The sequence below is a fragment of the Anopheles moucheti genome, chromosome 2 (genome assembly GCF_943734755.1).
Source record: "Anopheles moucheti chromosome 2, idAnoMoucSN_F20_07, whole genome shotgun sequence".
NCBI lineage: Eukaryota > Metazoa > Arthropoda > Insecta > Diptera > Culicidae > Anopheles > Anopheles moucheti.
The window spans coordinates 51,880,698-51,896,369 of NC_069140.1; the positions used below are offsets into that span (position 1 = coordinate 51,880,698).

Below are 15,672 nucleotides of genomic sequence, written 5' to 3' on the forward strand. Positions count from 1 at the left end.
CTTCGCTGTTTGATGAACTGATCGTAAACTGTTGAATCATGCCGTTAAACAGGGCAGGCAGGCGAAAGGAAAAACGCCCCTGTACAGTAGACAGTGGGGTGCGCGCGGGAAAAAAGCGCATGGATTTCGCAATGAAGCAACCTTTCAATTATCGCACACGCTAGCATATTTCATCGTTTACGGCCCCCCTAGGAGGTAAATCAGATTTAATGCATTTTCGTATGTGACTATCGTCCCAGCTAGAAGCCACAATCCTCGCCAGTTTCCCATCGTTGCGATCGGAATAATGTGGAGGCAATTGCGTCGTAACTATAGCCGACACGCTGCGAGATTTGTTCCATCCGAGACAGCAGCTCATCGCGATGCGAAGCTCAAGCAGATACAGATCGCGAGTCATTCACGGGCGCTGAAGATGACATGAGCGCTGGTTGTTAAAACCCGCTATGTACGACAACGATCGGGGCCGCCTCATCTAATACCCAATTAGGTTTGATTAGAACACGAGACCAATTCCTTTCGGGCTGGGCGGAGTAAAAGTATCTCGTTTTGTCCTCCCTCCAACCCAGAATGATCGTGCCAGCGCTCCGGAACGACACGGTGCCCGTTGGTATATTGGTGTTTTGTACTGCATGCCTGGGGTTCTAAAAACGGACATCCCGAATTCAATTTGAAATCAACCATCCGTACCGGCTGTCGGTCAGGACGACCATGCTGCAAACATTGTAGCTCAGCATTTCAATTAGAAAACATGCATCTCCTCCCATGCCTTAAACAGATGCCGATGCGGGCACAAAACACAGGACAATGGAATGGATTTATGAAAATTAATTTAAAATTGTGCTCAACTCACACCGAATCGATGAACCGGATAAAACCACGCACAGCAGCGCTTGTTCATGTACGTTTAAATTACACGATATATGGTGATAGGAGTGTGCCCGGCTGGCTACACTGTGCGGTATACATTTCTGGTACCATCCCGATTAGCAATCTTTATGCCGGCGTACGTACTTTGGAATCCAGCTTCGATCAAGTGCCGTGATGGTATCGATATGCATTACATTCCATCATGGTTTACGGTCGTTTTGAAGTGTGCTCGAAAATATTCGCTTGCTTAACCGTTGTAGAGTTAATTCAATTCCAAAGCTAAACTATCAGGGTAATGCACACCATGGTATGCACGCCTAGAAGTGTTGTATGTATATAAATCTTTTTGTCTCTCTCTTAACTGCCTGGGTACAATAGGGTTCGGTTATCCCTTACGGTCGTTGCTTTTTACGATCGCCACTCACGCTGAGAGTTAGACCCACCCGGGATACATTTAATCCTGCCACTCAATGTCGGTGTACAGTTTTGGAGAAAACTACACCTTCTCATTCGGCTAGAGTTCCATAACTACCAGCTTCGAGAAGTAGCGAAACAATACTCCGATACGCCGGTAGTGAGTTTTTTTAGTAAACTTTCTATAAAGCTACCCATTCATCGAAGCTGGTGGAAAATTATCTCGGATTTAAGCGGATTTTGGTCCAAACAGTATCGGATGCTGGACTATTATCACATTCCAAGGCGTGCTTAGGCTTTACATTCAGCGACCGAAAGGAAGTTGCAGCCTCTGTTCGACGTGCCGCACGAGTATTGCAACAACGGAAAAACGCCCACAAGTGGCAAACGATCCGAACGAGATGCATAAAATCGATTTAATCCCATCAATATTGCATTAAACCATTTGCAATCCTGCTCAATTATGCAGCCGCCCAGTCGAATGTACTTTCTTTCATTAGCTTTCCGGGTTGGTGCGTGCGGGCGCAAATTCATTAGTGGAAAGGTTTTAAACATTGCCCGAGCGGTTGCATAGCAGGTTCATGATTGAATTTGGCACAAAAACCACAGCGGCCAAAGTAATCGCACTGACGGTCCAAAAGCGGCCATCCATGCGTTACAGCTGTTGGTTTCCTTAGTCTGTAGAGATGGTAACAAAAATTGTATGGTTTGTGTGGTTTCAAGAGGAGAAAAGCAAGGGAAATCCAGCACATTTCTTCTTGGTAAGCCAGACGCTGCCCCCCGCGTGTGACACACTAAAACAAACATACCAACAAATGGATTCCTCGTTTTCACTGGAAGCCATCGTTCCGTAATGTGAACGTGACATACACACAGCACGCGAATGTAAATAATCATTAAAATGTGTATTAAATGAATTAGCAACATCGATATTAATAATTTATACGCGTCAACAACAATGACGGCGGTTGATTGGTCATTTCAGAGGTGGCAATAAGTGCGACAAGATGCGGTGCTGGCGATGGAAAATCGATAGCACTACAGAGCTGTTCAGAGGTGTATGTTTTGCAGCCACAACACGACACAAAAAACCCCCGTCACATACTCATTGCGATTCAATCGGTAATTGAATGACCTTGCGGCCGATCGAAAATGTCACTGCCGAAACATTAATCATTTGCCGCCACCGTATCCTTCAAGTTTCATATTCTTGGGTGTGATGCAACAAGTGCAACTGGAAGGTAGATTAAATAGTATTAAGCGATCGTCAATTATGTTGCAACGGCATATGGTTCGTTTAAGAACATAAAAATGGTACACTCAAACTAAAGGTGTTGTGCGGTAATACAACCTGCGGAATTGAGTGTGATCGTTTCGTTTGCTATGAAGCCTTATTCCATGATTAATTACAAATGAAGCCAGCCCTATTGATGCTACTGAATGGCAGTGTTTGTAACTCAAAACATACAAGCTTAAACTAAATCGGATGATTGGTTTGGATGAAATACAGCCCAAAAAAAGAGCAACGCGTTCCATGGTTTCATTTACAAAGTCACATTATTTAATTAAATCAGACAAATTATGATCTTAACAAAAGAAGCACTGCGATGAAAACAACGGCATATGCATATTCCTCCACTGTATGGTGGGGGGGCGTTTTTGTTGAACTGCCAAACAGTGGTGGCTTAATGGACTTTCGGCTTCTCGCATCTTAACGCCACGCGTCTCGCTGGTTCTGTTGCGCGTAGCATACCCTTCCTCTTCTTAACACAATAAATAACCTCTATGGATGCTGCTGCACGTGCAGCTTATCCCTTAGCACCGCCGGCTTTTTTCTGTAAAGCAAAGAGAATGAAAAAAACACACACAGTTAGATTCGTGTAACGTTACGTGTGCATTGCGCCTTTGTCGAACTGCAAAACATACCGTTGGCGCGAGCACCTGAAGGTCGGTGGCGGTGCAGAGCGATTCGGGATGTAGACCACCGCGCAGATAGCAAACACAATCGTTAGTTGTCTCCGTTCGGGACAGCTGTTCGGCCAGCACGGCGGCCACAATCGAGATGAATTGCTTCTTGTCCTTCGGTGTCTTTTGCTGGGCGTAGTTTTGCAGCACGAAGAAGTTACCGCCGAAACGCTCGACGGCGGACACGGCGACCACATCGTCATACTTGAGCGATTTCTTCATCTCAGTCGAACCCACGGTGCGCTTCTTGTCGTTCATGTGGTACACGACGCGCTCGTTGAAGCCTGTGGGGGGTAGAAAATGCAGCTCATGATTGATTGGCTTCATTATGGCGTAAATTTTTTTTGCCCATCACTTACCAACAATCGATTTGACCTTCGATTGATCCTTCGTGTTTGTGAGTCCGACGCTCTTCAGTGGGGCAACCATGTTGAACAAGATGCCGCGTGCCTTTACGTTAGCCAGTCCCAATGCCGCACTCAGTGCGCTTCCCTGTAATCAAAACACAAATATCCGGTCAGTTCATTCGTCCATAGCCTGTGCTATAAAAAAAAGCCTGCAGCAGAAATAACACTCACCGGTTGCGCAACATCGATCGAATCCGACCGGAACACCAGCACAGTCTTGCTGGCAGTGGCACGGAACGGATAGGTGAAGGCACGGCGCAAAGCGTACACCTCAGTCGTAGCACCCAGGTTCTCCTTCGTTTGTTCGTTAATCTTCTGCAACACCTGGAGGACGGCGTCCACGGACTCGACGCCCGTTACCAGTCCTCTGCACACTTTCGGTCCGTTGCTGACGTCGGCCTGGCCCAGCTTGCCGGTGTAGTCTAGCTTGCCGCCATGCGAGAACAAGCTCGTGTACTTGTCCGTCTTGCTGTACCCAATCACGGCGACGTTCACATCAAAGGACTTCAATTCCTTGCGCAAATCGTTGATCGTAGCCTGCACCAGTTCTCCCAGCAGTGTACCGAGGGAAGTGTCAACCACCACCACAACGTCGACCTGCTTTTGCGGAGCCTTCACCGTGTAATAGTCGCCCACGTCGACCGTGCGGCCCTCGCCACTGGCGGCGCACTTCTCGCACTGGCTGGGCAGAACGGTTGGAATGCCGTAAAGCGTACAGGTGGACACGTACAGGCGAGCAATTCCGCAGGCAGCCTCGTCAGCCTTGTCACCGGCATCGTGAGCCGCATGGTTACAAGCTTCCTTGTAGCCGGTCTGGTCGCGCAGATACGAACACAGCTTCAGCGATGATTCGGAACCGAAGAACTTGGCGCAGGTCGGGTTGGAGTGAGCGTGCGAATCGTGACCGTGGTCGGCCACAGCAGCACATGCCTGACTTGTCTTGTAATTGTTAGCAAAGTCCGTGGACACCTCGGTAATGACACCGCTCGGCATGGCCAGATCGTCGTACGGTTCGTAGTTACCGTTTCCGAGCAGACCGCGCAGCCGGCCGAAGTAGAATTCGGACACGAAGAAGTGGCAAATCTTCAAATCGGTCGTACACATCACCTGTGCGCCGTACTTCGTACCAATGGTAACGGTGTAGTATTTGCGGAACACGTACACATCCTTCTGGAAGATCGGAAGATCGGTGTCTTTGCCGTTGTACTTCACGATGGCCTTGTTGTTTAGCTCGACCGTCGAGTCCTTGTCCACGAGCGTCACCGACTTGAGGCGCCCATTGTCCATGTCGGCCACGATACTGAAGTTTCCATCGACAAAGTCGGAAGCCAACAGGTACGAGCAGCTGCCCGGGAACGTGAAGTGCTTGTCGTCGAACGTGAAGAAGTGACCACCGTCGCCCAACTGTGCGTGCATGTGGAACACTGGCACGCGCCTGAACGGATTGAGCGCGTACAGACGCAGCTGGTGGACAAAGTCGCGAAGCGAGTAGAACTTCTCATTGCGCACAAAGTTCCACGGGCTGAACTGGATGCTCGACACGTATGGCACGAACTTGAACGTTAGGAATGAGGTGAAGCTGTCGCTACCGAACGTCGGCTCAGACAGCTGCACATTCACACCCGAGATCAGACGTTCAACGGCTTGGCTTACTACCTTGATGAAGCTGACGAAGAGCGCCTTCAATTCTTCGATGTCGTTAACCGGTTTGTTTTCCAATTTGTTGGTAATGTACTTGTTGATAGCCGTCGTGAATTCCTGCACCTCCGGCATCGGATAAAGAGCTTCCACCAGGGACAGTAACTCCTTAAGCAGCTGGTAGGCGTACCGATCGAACCCATCGAAGTACTCCTTGAACATTTCCTTGACCGCCTTGAACTCGTCGAACGAGTCGAAGTACTCCTGGACCAGCTTGTACAGCTCCTTGAACTCCTTTTCGAGCACCTGGATGGCCTTGTTGAAGGTTTGTGCGAACGTGCGGAACAGCTCCGACACGTTGGTGGCAATCTTGTTGAAGTCCTCTTCGAACACCTTCAGTGCCTTCACGGTACGCTCAAACACGGCCACCAGCAGCTTAACGGTTTCCTCGTAGATGTTGAAGAAGATAGCCTCCACCTTGGTGAATAGTTCCTTGAGTGCCGGCAGTACCTTCGTGTTGAACGTCTCCATCAACTGCATGAAAATGTCATTGACGATGGCCGACATCTTGCGGAAGCTTTCGACATACACCTGCGACAGTTGGCCGAACACTTCAGCCACCTGCTGGAACATCTTCGTTGCGGCCTGCACAAACTCAGCCAGTGCCGGATCGCTCATAATGTCTTCCTGCAGTTTCTGCAGCTGTTTCATGTAGCTCTCTTGGAACTTTCCAAAATCGGGCAGCGCGTTCACCAGGTTCGACGAGAGCTTGGCGACGTCCTCGTTCAGTTTGGCGTACCGTTGCGTAATGTCATCCTTTATCAAGACAAAGTCTCCCTGCAGCTGCTTGTTGAGCGACTGCAAGAATGCCTTCGCGTTAGCCTCATCCACCTTGTACTCCGTGGACAGGAAGTGGCTGGCATCCAGGGTAACCTTGGCGTTGAGCAGTGGCTTTCCTTCACCGACCACGTTCAGCACCATCGCCTTGTCCACGCCGAACGTACCATCGGCGCTGAAGAACTGATCCTGCTTGAAGGAGAACTTGGCGGAAGTGAGTCCGTTCAGCTGCGTCTCGAAAACTACCGGGCGGTTTGGCACGAACTTAAACGTAGAGGTAAGATCTCCACGGTATTTCTTCGCATCGTACGTACCGTGCGCACGCACAAAGTCGTCTCCAAAGCGAGTTAGCTGGAAGTCAAACGATTCGGGGCTGCCGAAGAAGTACGTTCCGAACGTGTATCCCTCGATGGGCAAAGTCAAAGAACCGGCCGCGCTGGCCTGACGGGTGGCGAGTGACATTGCCGTGTGGCCGTTGAAGCCACAGTTCAATCCCAGCCCCTTGCTCGTTACGCTTGCCTCAGACGTGATGTTGAAGCCCTTGAACGACTGGTCGCTGTTGACGTAACGCACCTTGGCAACGATTTTGTCACCGGCCTTCTTGAACACGTCGAACTCAACCGAACCATCAACCGTCTGCTTCTCGCCGTCCAGACTACCCTTGGCACGGACTGCCAGCGCCTTAATGGTTGGATGCGAGAACGTCAGCGCCGCGTTTCCAGTGACACCGGTCGAGCCGAGCATCTTAGTTTCACCACGCACCGCGAATGTAGCCTTGTTATCCGGTTCATTCTTCTTGTCCAGATAGAACGACACGCTGCCATCGAATAGACCGAACTTCTCCTTTGGTAGGTTCAGTGCACCCTCGACAGCGATGGTGCGCGTTGGCAGAATCAAGCTTGCCCCGGCTGACGTCGGATGAACGTAGAACTGGTACTGGTATTTCGGTTGGTTCTTCGCCTTCAGCTGCATATCCGTGGTGTGATCGAACTTCAATCCGTTCGCGCTAGTCTTAGCCGACAGGCCAAATTCATGCTCGTACTGCTGCACTTCCACCGAAACCAAAGCCTCATGCTTGAAAGCACCAGCCGCACGCTCGAGCTTAGATGACAGCTCGAACTTAGTGCACTTCTTCTGTTCGTCGCAGACGCTCGTCTTTACGCGGAAGTCATTCGGCTGCACGCGCGACTCATGGTGGGCCGTGTACTTGCCAACGGATGCAGTCAGCGTGGCCGAGAAACCGGACTCCGACAGCTTTTCGCGAATCAGCTTGAAGGTAGCGGTCTGTTGTTTGTCGTAAAGTTTCACATTACCCTGGCCCTCGATGACCGTTGCCTTGCCCTGCTCCTTCACCGAGTAGTCGGCGAAACCGCTCAAAATATCCTTGCCGCCCTCGGAAGCCCGGAAGTTCACACCCTTACCGTTCGAGCCCGGTTTCGCGTTCACCTCCACTGAGAACTTGTTCGTGTTCAGCATGGGCGCATCACCGTACAGTTTGACGTAGAACGTCTGATAGCTGTCGAAGTTGGCCTCCACGTTTGCTTCCATGTCGAAATTCGCCAGATTCTGCACCTTAACGTCGGCCTTGAAAGCGCTGTGTCCCAGCGACTTGTAGCTGCCCGAAACCTTCACCGTTTTGTCGGGGTACACAAGCGTAAAATCCACCGATGGGTTGGTTTCCGACATGACGATCGCGTTCTCGACGCTAAACTTCTTGCCATCGGCCAACACCTGCAGCTTCGTGTTGTATGCACCTTCGCTCGATTTGGCATGCTTGAAGGTGACGTCCACGCTACGCACGCTCTCAAACTCGGACTTCAGGGTAGCATGCACCTGCACATCGTCGGACGACAGTACCTTAGCGGATCCATTATACTCGAAGTTCTTTCCTGCACCGTAAGACACCTTCAGTGCGCTGTTCGATTGCAGCTGTCCATCCTCCTTCGCGTCGTACGTGTAGGAACCTTCCGCCGCAATGGGGTCCACATTGGGGAGGTTGAGGTTGAACTTTCCATTACCGCGGTTGCAGTTGCCCTTAGCCTGCGTCGACACGGCCACATTCTTGCCATTGTAGTCCACCGATCCGGTGTAATCGAACTCGTAAACTCCATCCTCCGTCTCCGGTTGCACATACTTTCCGTTGGACGATACGCCGAGCTTGTACGAGGGAGCGGTTACGTCCACCTTCAGCTCGTGGCTGGCCGGTTTTCCGTGACCTCCGACATGATACCCTCCAACGAACGCAGCCGTAAAGTCGGATCCGTACTTACCATCGACGTGGTACTTCGCGTGATTCTCGCAGTATTCATCAACGACGACACTCACTTCAGCCACTTGTGGCAGCAAGCTTCCGGATACCTTCAGGCTACCAGCGGCAGACTTGTATTTACCCGCAGGGACATGCTTCACCGTCATATCAAGCACCACCGATTTGCCGTCCAAATCGGAGTACTTCACGTTATACACAGCATCGAAAAGTTTCGCCTTCAAATCGCCGTTCTTCAGCTCACCGGTCCACTGCAGCGATCGCTGCTTACCACCCGGCTGCTTATCGTACAGGTTCGTCACCATCTTGCCGAACTTCTTTTCATCCTTCGTCGAGGTGTCGCGCTTGAAGTCACCGCCGAACTGTCTTCCAGTCGGCAGCAGCAGGCTAAACTTGGTGGAGAACGTTCCATCAACCGGCTTGGGATTTCCCTGTCCTTGCACGTTCAGCTCGTACTTCTCGGAGAACACTTCTACCTTGTTCTTGCTGTCGAAGCTAGTCTGAGTGACCTTGTTCTTGGATTCGAAGTGCACCTTCTTGCTGTTGTCCTTTTCAAAGTCGTAATAGAAATCGACTTCCACGTTGTAATCCGGTTTGCTCGTTGTGAACTTGCTGTCCAGCTTCACCTTGCGATCTTGCTTGACGAAGGTTACCAAGGCAAACAGATCACCATTTCCGTTCTTAGACTTGAATTCACCGTTGCCATTGAAGAAGTCCTTTACCACAAACTGTGAGCGAGAAAATGGTATATAGTGTATTACGAAAATAAATACACCGTAATGATGCGCCACTTACCGTGAATTTTCCATTCGGATCTTGACCACGTTGCAGGTTCAAGTCGTATGTAACGAACTCTTCCTTATCCACCAGCACTTTGGCGTTGGAGAGGACGTTCGCGGCAGAGAATTGAACTGTCAGCGAAAGCCTGTACAATGATCATGAAGAAAGAGAGGGAAAAGAAAATCGCTGAATAAGAAAACTGCAATCCATTTGCATGTATCTATACTAGACATACTTGTAAGGTGAAGCTTTTTCGACAGCGACAAGTGATCCTTCCAGGTTGAGCTCACCATCCTGGCTGGTGAAACGGTTCGTGACGGCTCCATTCAGCTCGAACTTGGTACCGGTGCTAGCGGTCAGTTTGTTGCTAAAGCGGCTCTTGTTCTGCTCCACGATGCGCTTCGAGAAGAACTTGAAGAAGTGCTTGTTGAGTGAACCGCCCAACTGCACATCATAATCGCCGGCCGATTTTTCGTTGTACTTGGCATCCACATTAGCCGCAATCTTGTACTTATCGTACCCGTACTCTCCATCCAGGAAGAACTGGTTCTTGTTGGTGGCAAAGTCCACCCTGATCAGCTGCTTCGGCAGCTGCAACTTGTTGTTCAGCTTCAACGACTCCAGACCTTGTGCTTCCGGCTTCAGTGTGAATTCGGCATACTGGCTCAGCTCGTACTTGTTGGACGGATTCTTAAAGTCCGCACCGCTCGCGAAGGAAAACAGATTCTTGAAGGAGTTGTCCGTGTAGGCTACCTCCAGATTTACCTTGAAGTTCTTGTTCGCATCGCTGGGTGTCTTTTTCTCCAGATCCAGCTTGACATGCTTCAGATCAAAGTCCAGATGACCGAGAACGTTGTTCTTCACCTCGCCAACGGTAAAGTCCACGTCGGCATCGAAACTACGCTCCCCGTTTGACACGACGTGACCGTTGATGGTGGTCTTCGGTGCGTACGGGCTAGTCCACTCGATGTTTTGCAGGTTGTACTTACGCTTGCCACCATCCAGATTCTCGACCACGATTTTGCCAGTAGTCTGCACAAATTTGGACATCTGTGCATCACCGTTCGGCGAACGAATAGTGAAAATCGGAATGTATTCGTCGCGTCCGCCAGAAGCACCCTTCTGGAAGCCAATCTTGGCCAAGTACTCTTCCACGCCGATGTGTGCCACACCGTACAGTGCTACCTCCTTATCGTTGTTGTTCACTCCCACCTGCAAGTCAACGTTGCGAATCGGCGATTCCAGCGATGCCTTCACGTACAGTTCTCCAGCGGTCACACCCTCGAGACGCAGGTTGGTCAAACGCTTCATCTGCGATCCGGGAGTATCGAAGCTCAGCAACAGCGTCACATGCTGCTGGTTGGTGTTGTCAAACTTGCCGGAGAAGTGGAATTTCGGCTCAACCTCCAGGTACACTTCGAATACCTCTTCTTGGTCAACTTTGTGAGCGGCACACACGGTCACACCGATCACGCTGTACAGATTGTCGAAACATTCGTTGAATTTGGTGCCAAAGTCCTGACGTTTCGCTGGGAGCGTAATCAGCTGGTTGCCCCGCTCGCGCGTGACGATTACCTCGCGGAAGAGCACCGAAACGAGCTCTTGCTTTTCCTGCAGTGAATCGATGGTAAGATCGTATGCCGTAGCATCGTGCAGTGCGAACTTGACAGCGGCTCCACCAGACGAGTGTCCGGACAATGCCACCTGCATTCCGGTCATCACGTTGAACGCATCCACGCTCATGGTTCCGGTCACCTCGAAGCTTCCGCTAGGCTGGAACTTAACGTTGAACTTTGCGTTGTTATAGTCCTTAATCAGATTCTTCACGTCGAGCTCCAGAGCGGCATTCAGGCGGGCAACAGCGGCTCCCTGTGCGGACAACTTCAGCGGAAGTCCAAGACCGGTAGTGTACACGAGATCAGTGTCCAAGAACAGGGCGTGATGCTCAAAGGTACGCTCGAACTTTTTAGCACCCTCCAACATCTTGTCGAAGCATTCCAGCGCCTTCTCGAGGAACTGTTCCGGATCGGTCGGCACATTATCACCGGTGCTAAGGAAAAACAGCTCCGATCCGAACACCTTCACGGTCAGATCGAAGTTGAAATCTTGCAGTGCGTCGTTGTGCAGATCGACATTGGTGGCCAGCGCACGGATATCCTCACGGATGCCACGGCGGAAGCGTTCCTTTGCCTTGCCGGACAGCTTCTGGTACTGCTCAGAGATCAGATCGTACGCCGCCTGCAAATCCATGCCGGAGAAGAATCCCTTCGGGCCGAAGTAGTGCTCCACCAGTCGCTCCAAGTTATCCTGACGTCCCTCGAGCTCGAACACGTTCAACCCATTTCCAAACAGCTCAGCCGTAAAGTTCAGTCCAACCGACTTCGGCAGGAAGCTTTTCTGCGAGTAGATGACGCTGGTCTCAGCACTGGCTCCCACACCCAGCGATTCAACGGCGTACGAAAATTCACGGTTAAATGAGTAGCGGCGCACATCGAAGGGGAACTTGTTCGAGGTGCGGATTTTTCCGAAATGCTGACGGGCAGCGTCACGCGTCGGATCGACCGATGACCGCAAGCTAGCCAGATGGGACGTAATGAACGAACCGACCTGATACACTTTCTCAGCATCCAGCAGGGCCTTCAGCTCGTTGGCAACATTAGCCGAGGGACACTCAACCAGCGACAGGTAGGCATGGATACGAATTTCCGAGTCCTCGTTAGCGTTCTTCAGCGTGGTCAGGGCGGAGTTGACTACCTTTTTGTTGCAAGACGCAGCCGGATAGGCTTGCAAAGCCGCTACGCGAACGCGCGACGACGCTTCCGGACCGGTGCACTGGATAACCTTGTCCAACAGTGGAGCAACCAGATTGTCCGAGTTGCGCACACCCTTAAGCACTGCGACGATCACATCTTCCTGCGCACGCGAAGTCGACTGACACTTGCCCAGCTTGGCACCGAATTTGTTCGAGATTTCCTTCACGTCAGCCGACTGGCATCCGTGCTTCTGGCAGTACTTGCTGACCAACGAACCCACGCTCAAGTAGGCTTCGCGGGGCGGATTTCCATCCAGCAGCTTGTTAACGGCCTTCAGCGCATCCTGGGTCATCGAGTTGACAAGGTTGAGCGATACGAAAGCAAGCTTTTGTTCCTGAGCGTCGGTAATTTCCTTGTTCTTGTACAGCTGTGTAATGGCCTCGACGGCATCACCCGTTCCGACGCGGAACAGCGAGTCCAGGTAGACCTTACGGGCCAGTGATTTGTTCGGGTGTACGCTGCCAGCCTTGACCTGGTTGTACAGATTCAGCAGATCATCCTTCTTCGAGTAGCGCATCAGCTGGATCAATTCCACGAAGAAATTCGCTGTCTTCTTGCCCACATTGCCACGGGTGTACGAATCTACGGTCGTTTTCAGCTCTTGCTTGATCACGGCCAAGTTACCCGCCGGCTGCTGATCGGGATTCTCGAAGATAATTGAACGTGGTTCACTCGCTCCGCTAAAAGCCGGCGCGGCTCCTGCCTTGTTGCCCGTGAGCGACAGCTTCGTCGTAACCTTCGCCGTCACGCCGACCTTTTCCTTCAGGTACGGCAGATAGTGGTACTCTTCGCCCAACTTCACGGCGGAAAGCAGACCATCCTTGAACGTTTGCTGGTTGCTGTAGGAGCTCTGGAGCAGCGGGGTCGATTTGATGCCGGCCTTGCTGTTGACGATGCGCGTCACGAAGCTGTTCGACAACGATTCACGGTAGGCGCAGTTGTCCAGGTCGCGCGACTTCTCCACGACGGTCGCATCTCCGGAAGGATAGCTCGAAAAGGACGTCTGGCACACGCCAAACACATCGGTTTCGGTGCTCTTTTCCTGTGCCGACTGGAACAGCGAGATCAGACCACGCTTCACGTTCACCGAGAAGTCGGTATCGTCCGCCTCAGTACAGATCTCGGGCAGCAACTCATCGTTAGACAGCGTGAACTGTACCGGTTTGCTGATCTCCGCTCCGAATGCCGTCTTCTTGCCGTCCGGTGCGTACGAGTTCAGCGACACTACCTTCAGCGTGTAAAGACAGTTGTTTCCGGCGTACAGTTCCACTTTGCCATCGACCTTAAGCGTAGTCTGTTTGTTTTCCTTGTCCGACTGTTGCATCTGCACGAATGTGTCCACATCATACTGGTACACGAAGCCAGGCTTGAAGGTGTACTTGCTCGATTTGTTTGCTAGAAAATGTAACCGAAAAACCGCGTGCGTGTCTGTTAGTTATCTTACTCGCCAAATCAAACGCTACCGTGTTTTGGAAATACTTACGCGCTGGGCATCCTTGTTTACACGATGCTGTTGTCCCGCGGAGCAAACATAAAAAATAGAAAATAGAAGAGTGATTAGTGTACGAGACCCAACATCGATTGCATAATCGCTGACCAGTATGTTGACCTATTGCTTGATAGTGGCAACGCAGCTCTCGAAGCTACTTGCTATCTGTTTTCTTCTACTTTACGCGACCCCAGTGTCAAAAGGGCATCGACGACAGCTTCCAACATCGTGAAAGTGCACGCTCGGTGTTGGCAAATGTTGATAAGCAAAGTGGCTAGGCCGAATGCTAACCGTTCCATCGTCGTCACCATGATCGGTTTCTGTTGCACACATTGTACGCGAAATCTTGCTCTTGAACTTGACATTGATCGGGAACACAAGCCAAGACTGCTAACGGAGCACATCTTATCAGTCATTCACCGTGGCAAGGCATTGGCATTGCGGCAGCTGTGAGTTTTTAGACGATTGCTTCAACTATCTTATTCTTTGCTAATGAGGCAATGCTGACGCTTTAGACTTTATAGTTTTAGCCGCCTTCGTCTTTACTAGCTGAGGATATAATTTACCGAATATACGTATAGACGACACATAGCAGATGGTTTTTAAGGGATTAATCTTTGTACTATAGGTTTTACAGCTTATTCTGATTTGTCAGATGGCAATATGAGTCTTGAATAGATCTCCAATTTTACATTTACTGTTTACTTGGCAACTCTTCCAATAACTGAACTTAAACTCGTACCATTTTTTTTCCTTTCAACTTGTCAGACAATAAAAATGAGATGTGTAACAAGCTTGGTGTACTTCTATTGCTTTTGAAGAATCATCATAACAAATCATCTCTATTTGAAAAGCATTCTGAAAAAAAAAAAACATCAACAATGGACCACCGTGGATTTAGCCTGTTTACTATCGAGAGCATGGTTACAGACGTTACAGATGGTTACAGTAACTAACTATTTGCATTCCTGGCATACCTCTATCTAATGGCTTTAATCAATTCAAAACATATCTGTCACAAAATGCGCAATTTTTCTGATCCAGCGATTAGCAACGTGAGTCAGATGTTTTGTTCTAGGAATTCTGTAGATTTTCACCACTGATTCTCGAAGCTTGGATTCTAGAATGCTCGGTCTACGGCGCGCAGGGAATCGTGTACGGCCTTTCGTTACGAAGCCTAACAATTCTCACGACTACCGCGAGATCATACCAAAAACGATATTGGCTTAAACTAATTTAATTCATTGAAAAGTATGAAAACAAAGCCCCATTTGTTCGCCACTGCCGCCATTGTCAATCATCATCAGGAGCGCAACAGAGACTTCCCATAAATTCGTGATAATTCTCTTCCATCGAAAGAGAGACCTTTTGTAATGGGTTGCGACCAAGGAAATAACGTGGAATGTTTTTTTTTCTCCGCTTCTAATTTGTTCCCGTAAAAACAACACGCCATGTTCTCGTACTGCCAGTTCCAGTCGTCAAATACCGCTCTTCTGTTCCCCACACGATGACGATCTCGGTAACCAGACCGTCATCAAATTGCCCATTACAATTTATTGTCTAAATTATCTCAACTGGTTTATGTTTCTCGTTGTGGCCACTTCTCGGTTTTGCTTTAGCGAGCATCGCACGTTAGACAGAGGTTTTGTTTTTTTTGGGAAACGAAACGACGACAACCGCATCATGGCGCTAGATCGGGGCCCCTGTTCTTCACCCTGCTGGATATCCCATTCCTCAAATGTGTACCACATACCTGCGAAAACACTTTGCACCAGCACTAGCGACACCAGGAAGCTTAACAGCGGCCTCCTTCCACCGAGGACCCACATCATTCGTGATGTTTTCGTGCACTTTCACGCACGGAACCACACTTACGATCACGCACTAAGCTATGCTACCGTGTTTGCTCTCAAACATAGGGATAAGCCAGCAAGGGTAAAAGATGAATCCGTCCTCTCCAACACGCAGAGACGGATCACTTTAACGGTCGTCCAACGTAACACGGCTGAGTCGTTCACACACCAGCGATCCCGGGCGGGCCTCAGGACGGGAATAACGGATCCCGGTAGTGGTTGCCTACTTTTATAGAATTTTTGCCCACCTCGCATACACACACACACACACTCACACTTAGGGAACGGGGGTTCACATCAGTGTACGGTGCTGATAAGGGTTTCGGATCGTTTTTGGAATATT

At 50.2% G+C, this 15,672-nt stretch overlaps 1 protein-coding gene across 1 annotated transcript; it reads right to left on the bottom strand.

The window, feature by feature from the left end:
• Window positions 1-2,815: 2,815 nt before the first annotated feature.
• LOC128309334 (apolipophorins) lies at window positions 2,816-15,305 on the bottom strand. The gene is made up of 8 exons (XM_053045691.1): window positions 15,230-15,305; window positions 13,471-13,497; window positions 9,410-13,382; window positions 9,190-9,319; window positions 3,825-9,122; window positions 3,606-3,738; window positions 3,208-3,530; window positions 2,816-3,116 (listed from the first exon to the last, which is right to left on the bottom strand). Exons 1-8 carry the CDS (start codon window positions 15,303-15,305, stop codon window positions 3,090-3,092), a joined length of 9,987 nt encoding a protein of 3,328 aa, XP_052901651.1. The 3' UTR covers window positions 2,816-3,089.
• Window positions 15,306-15,672: the final 367 nt, after the last annotated feature.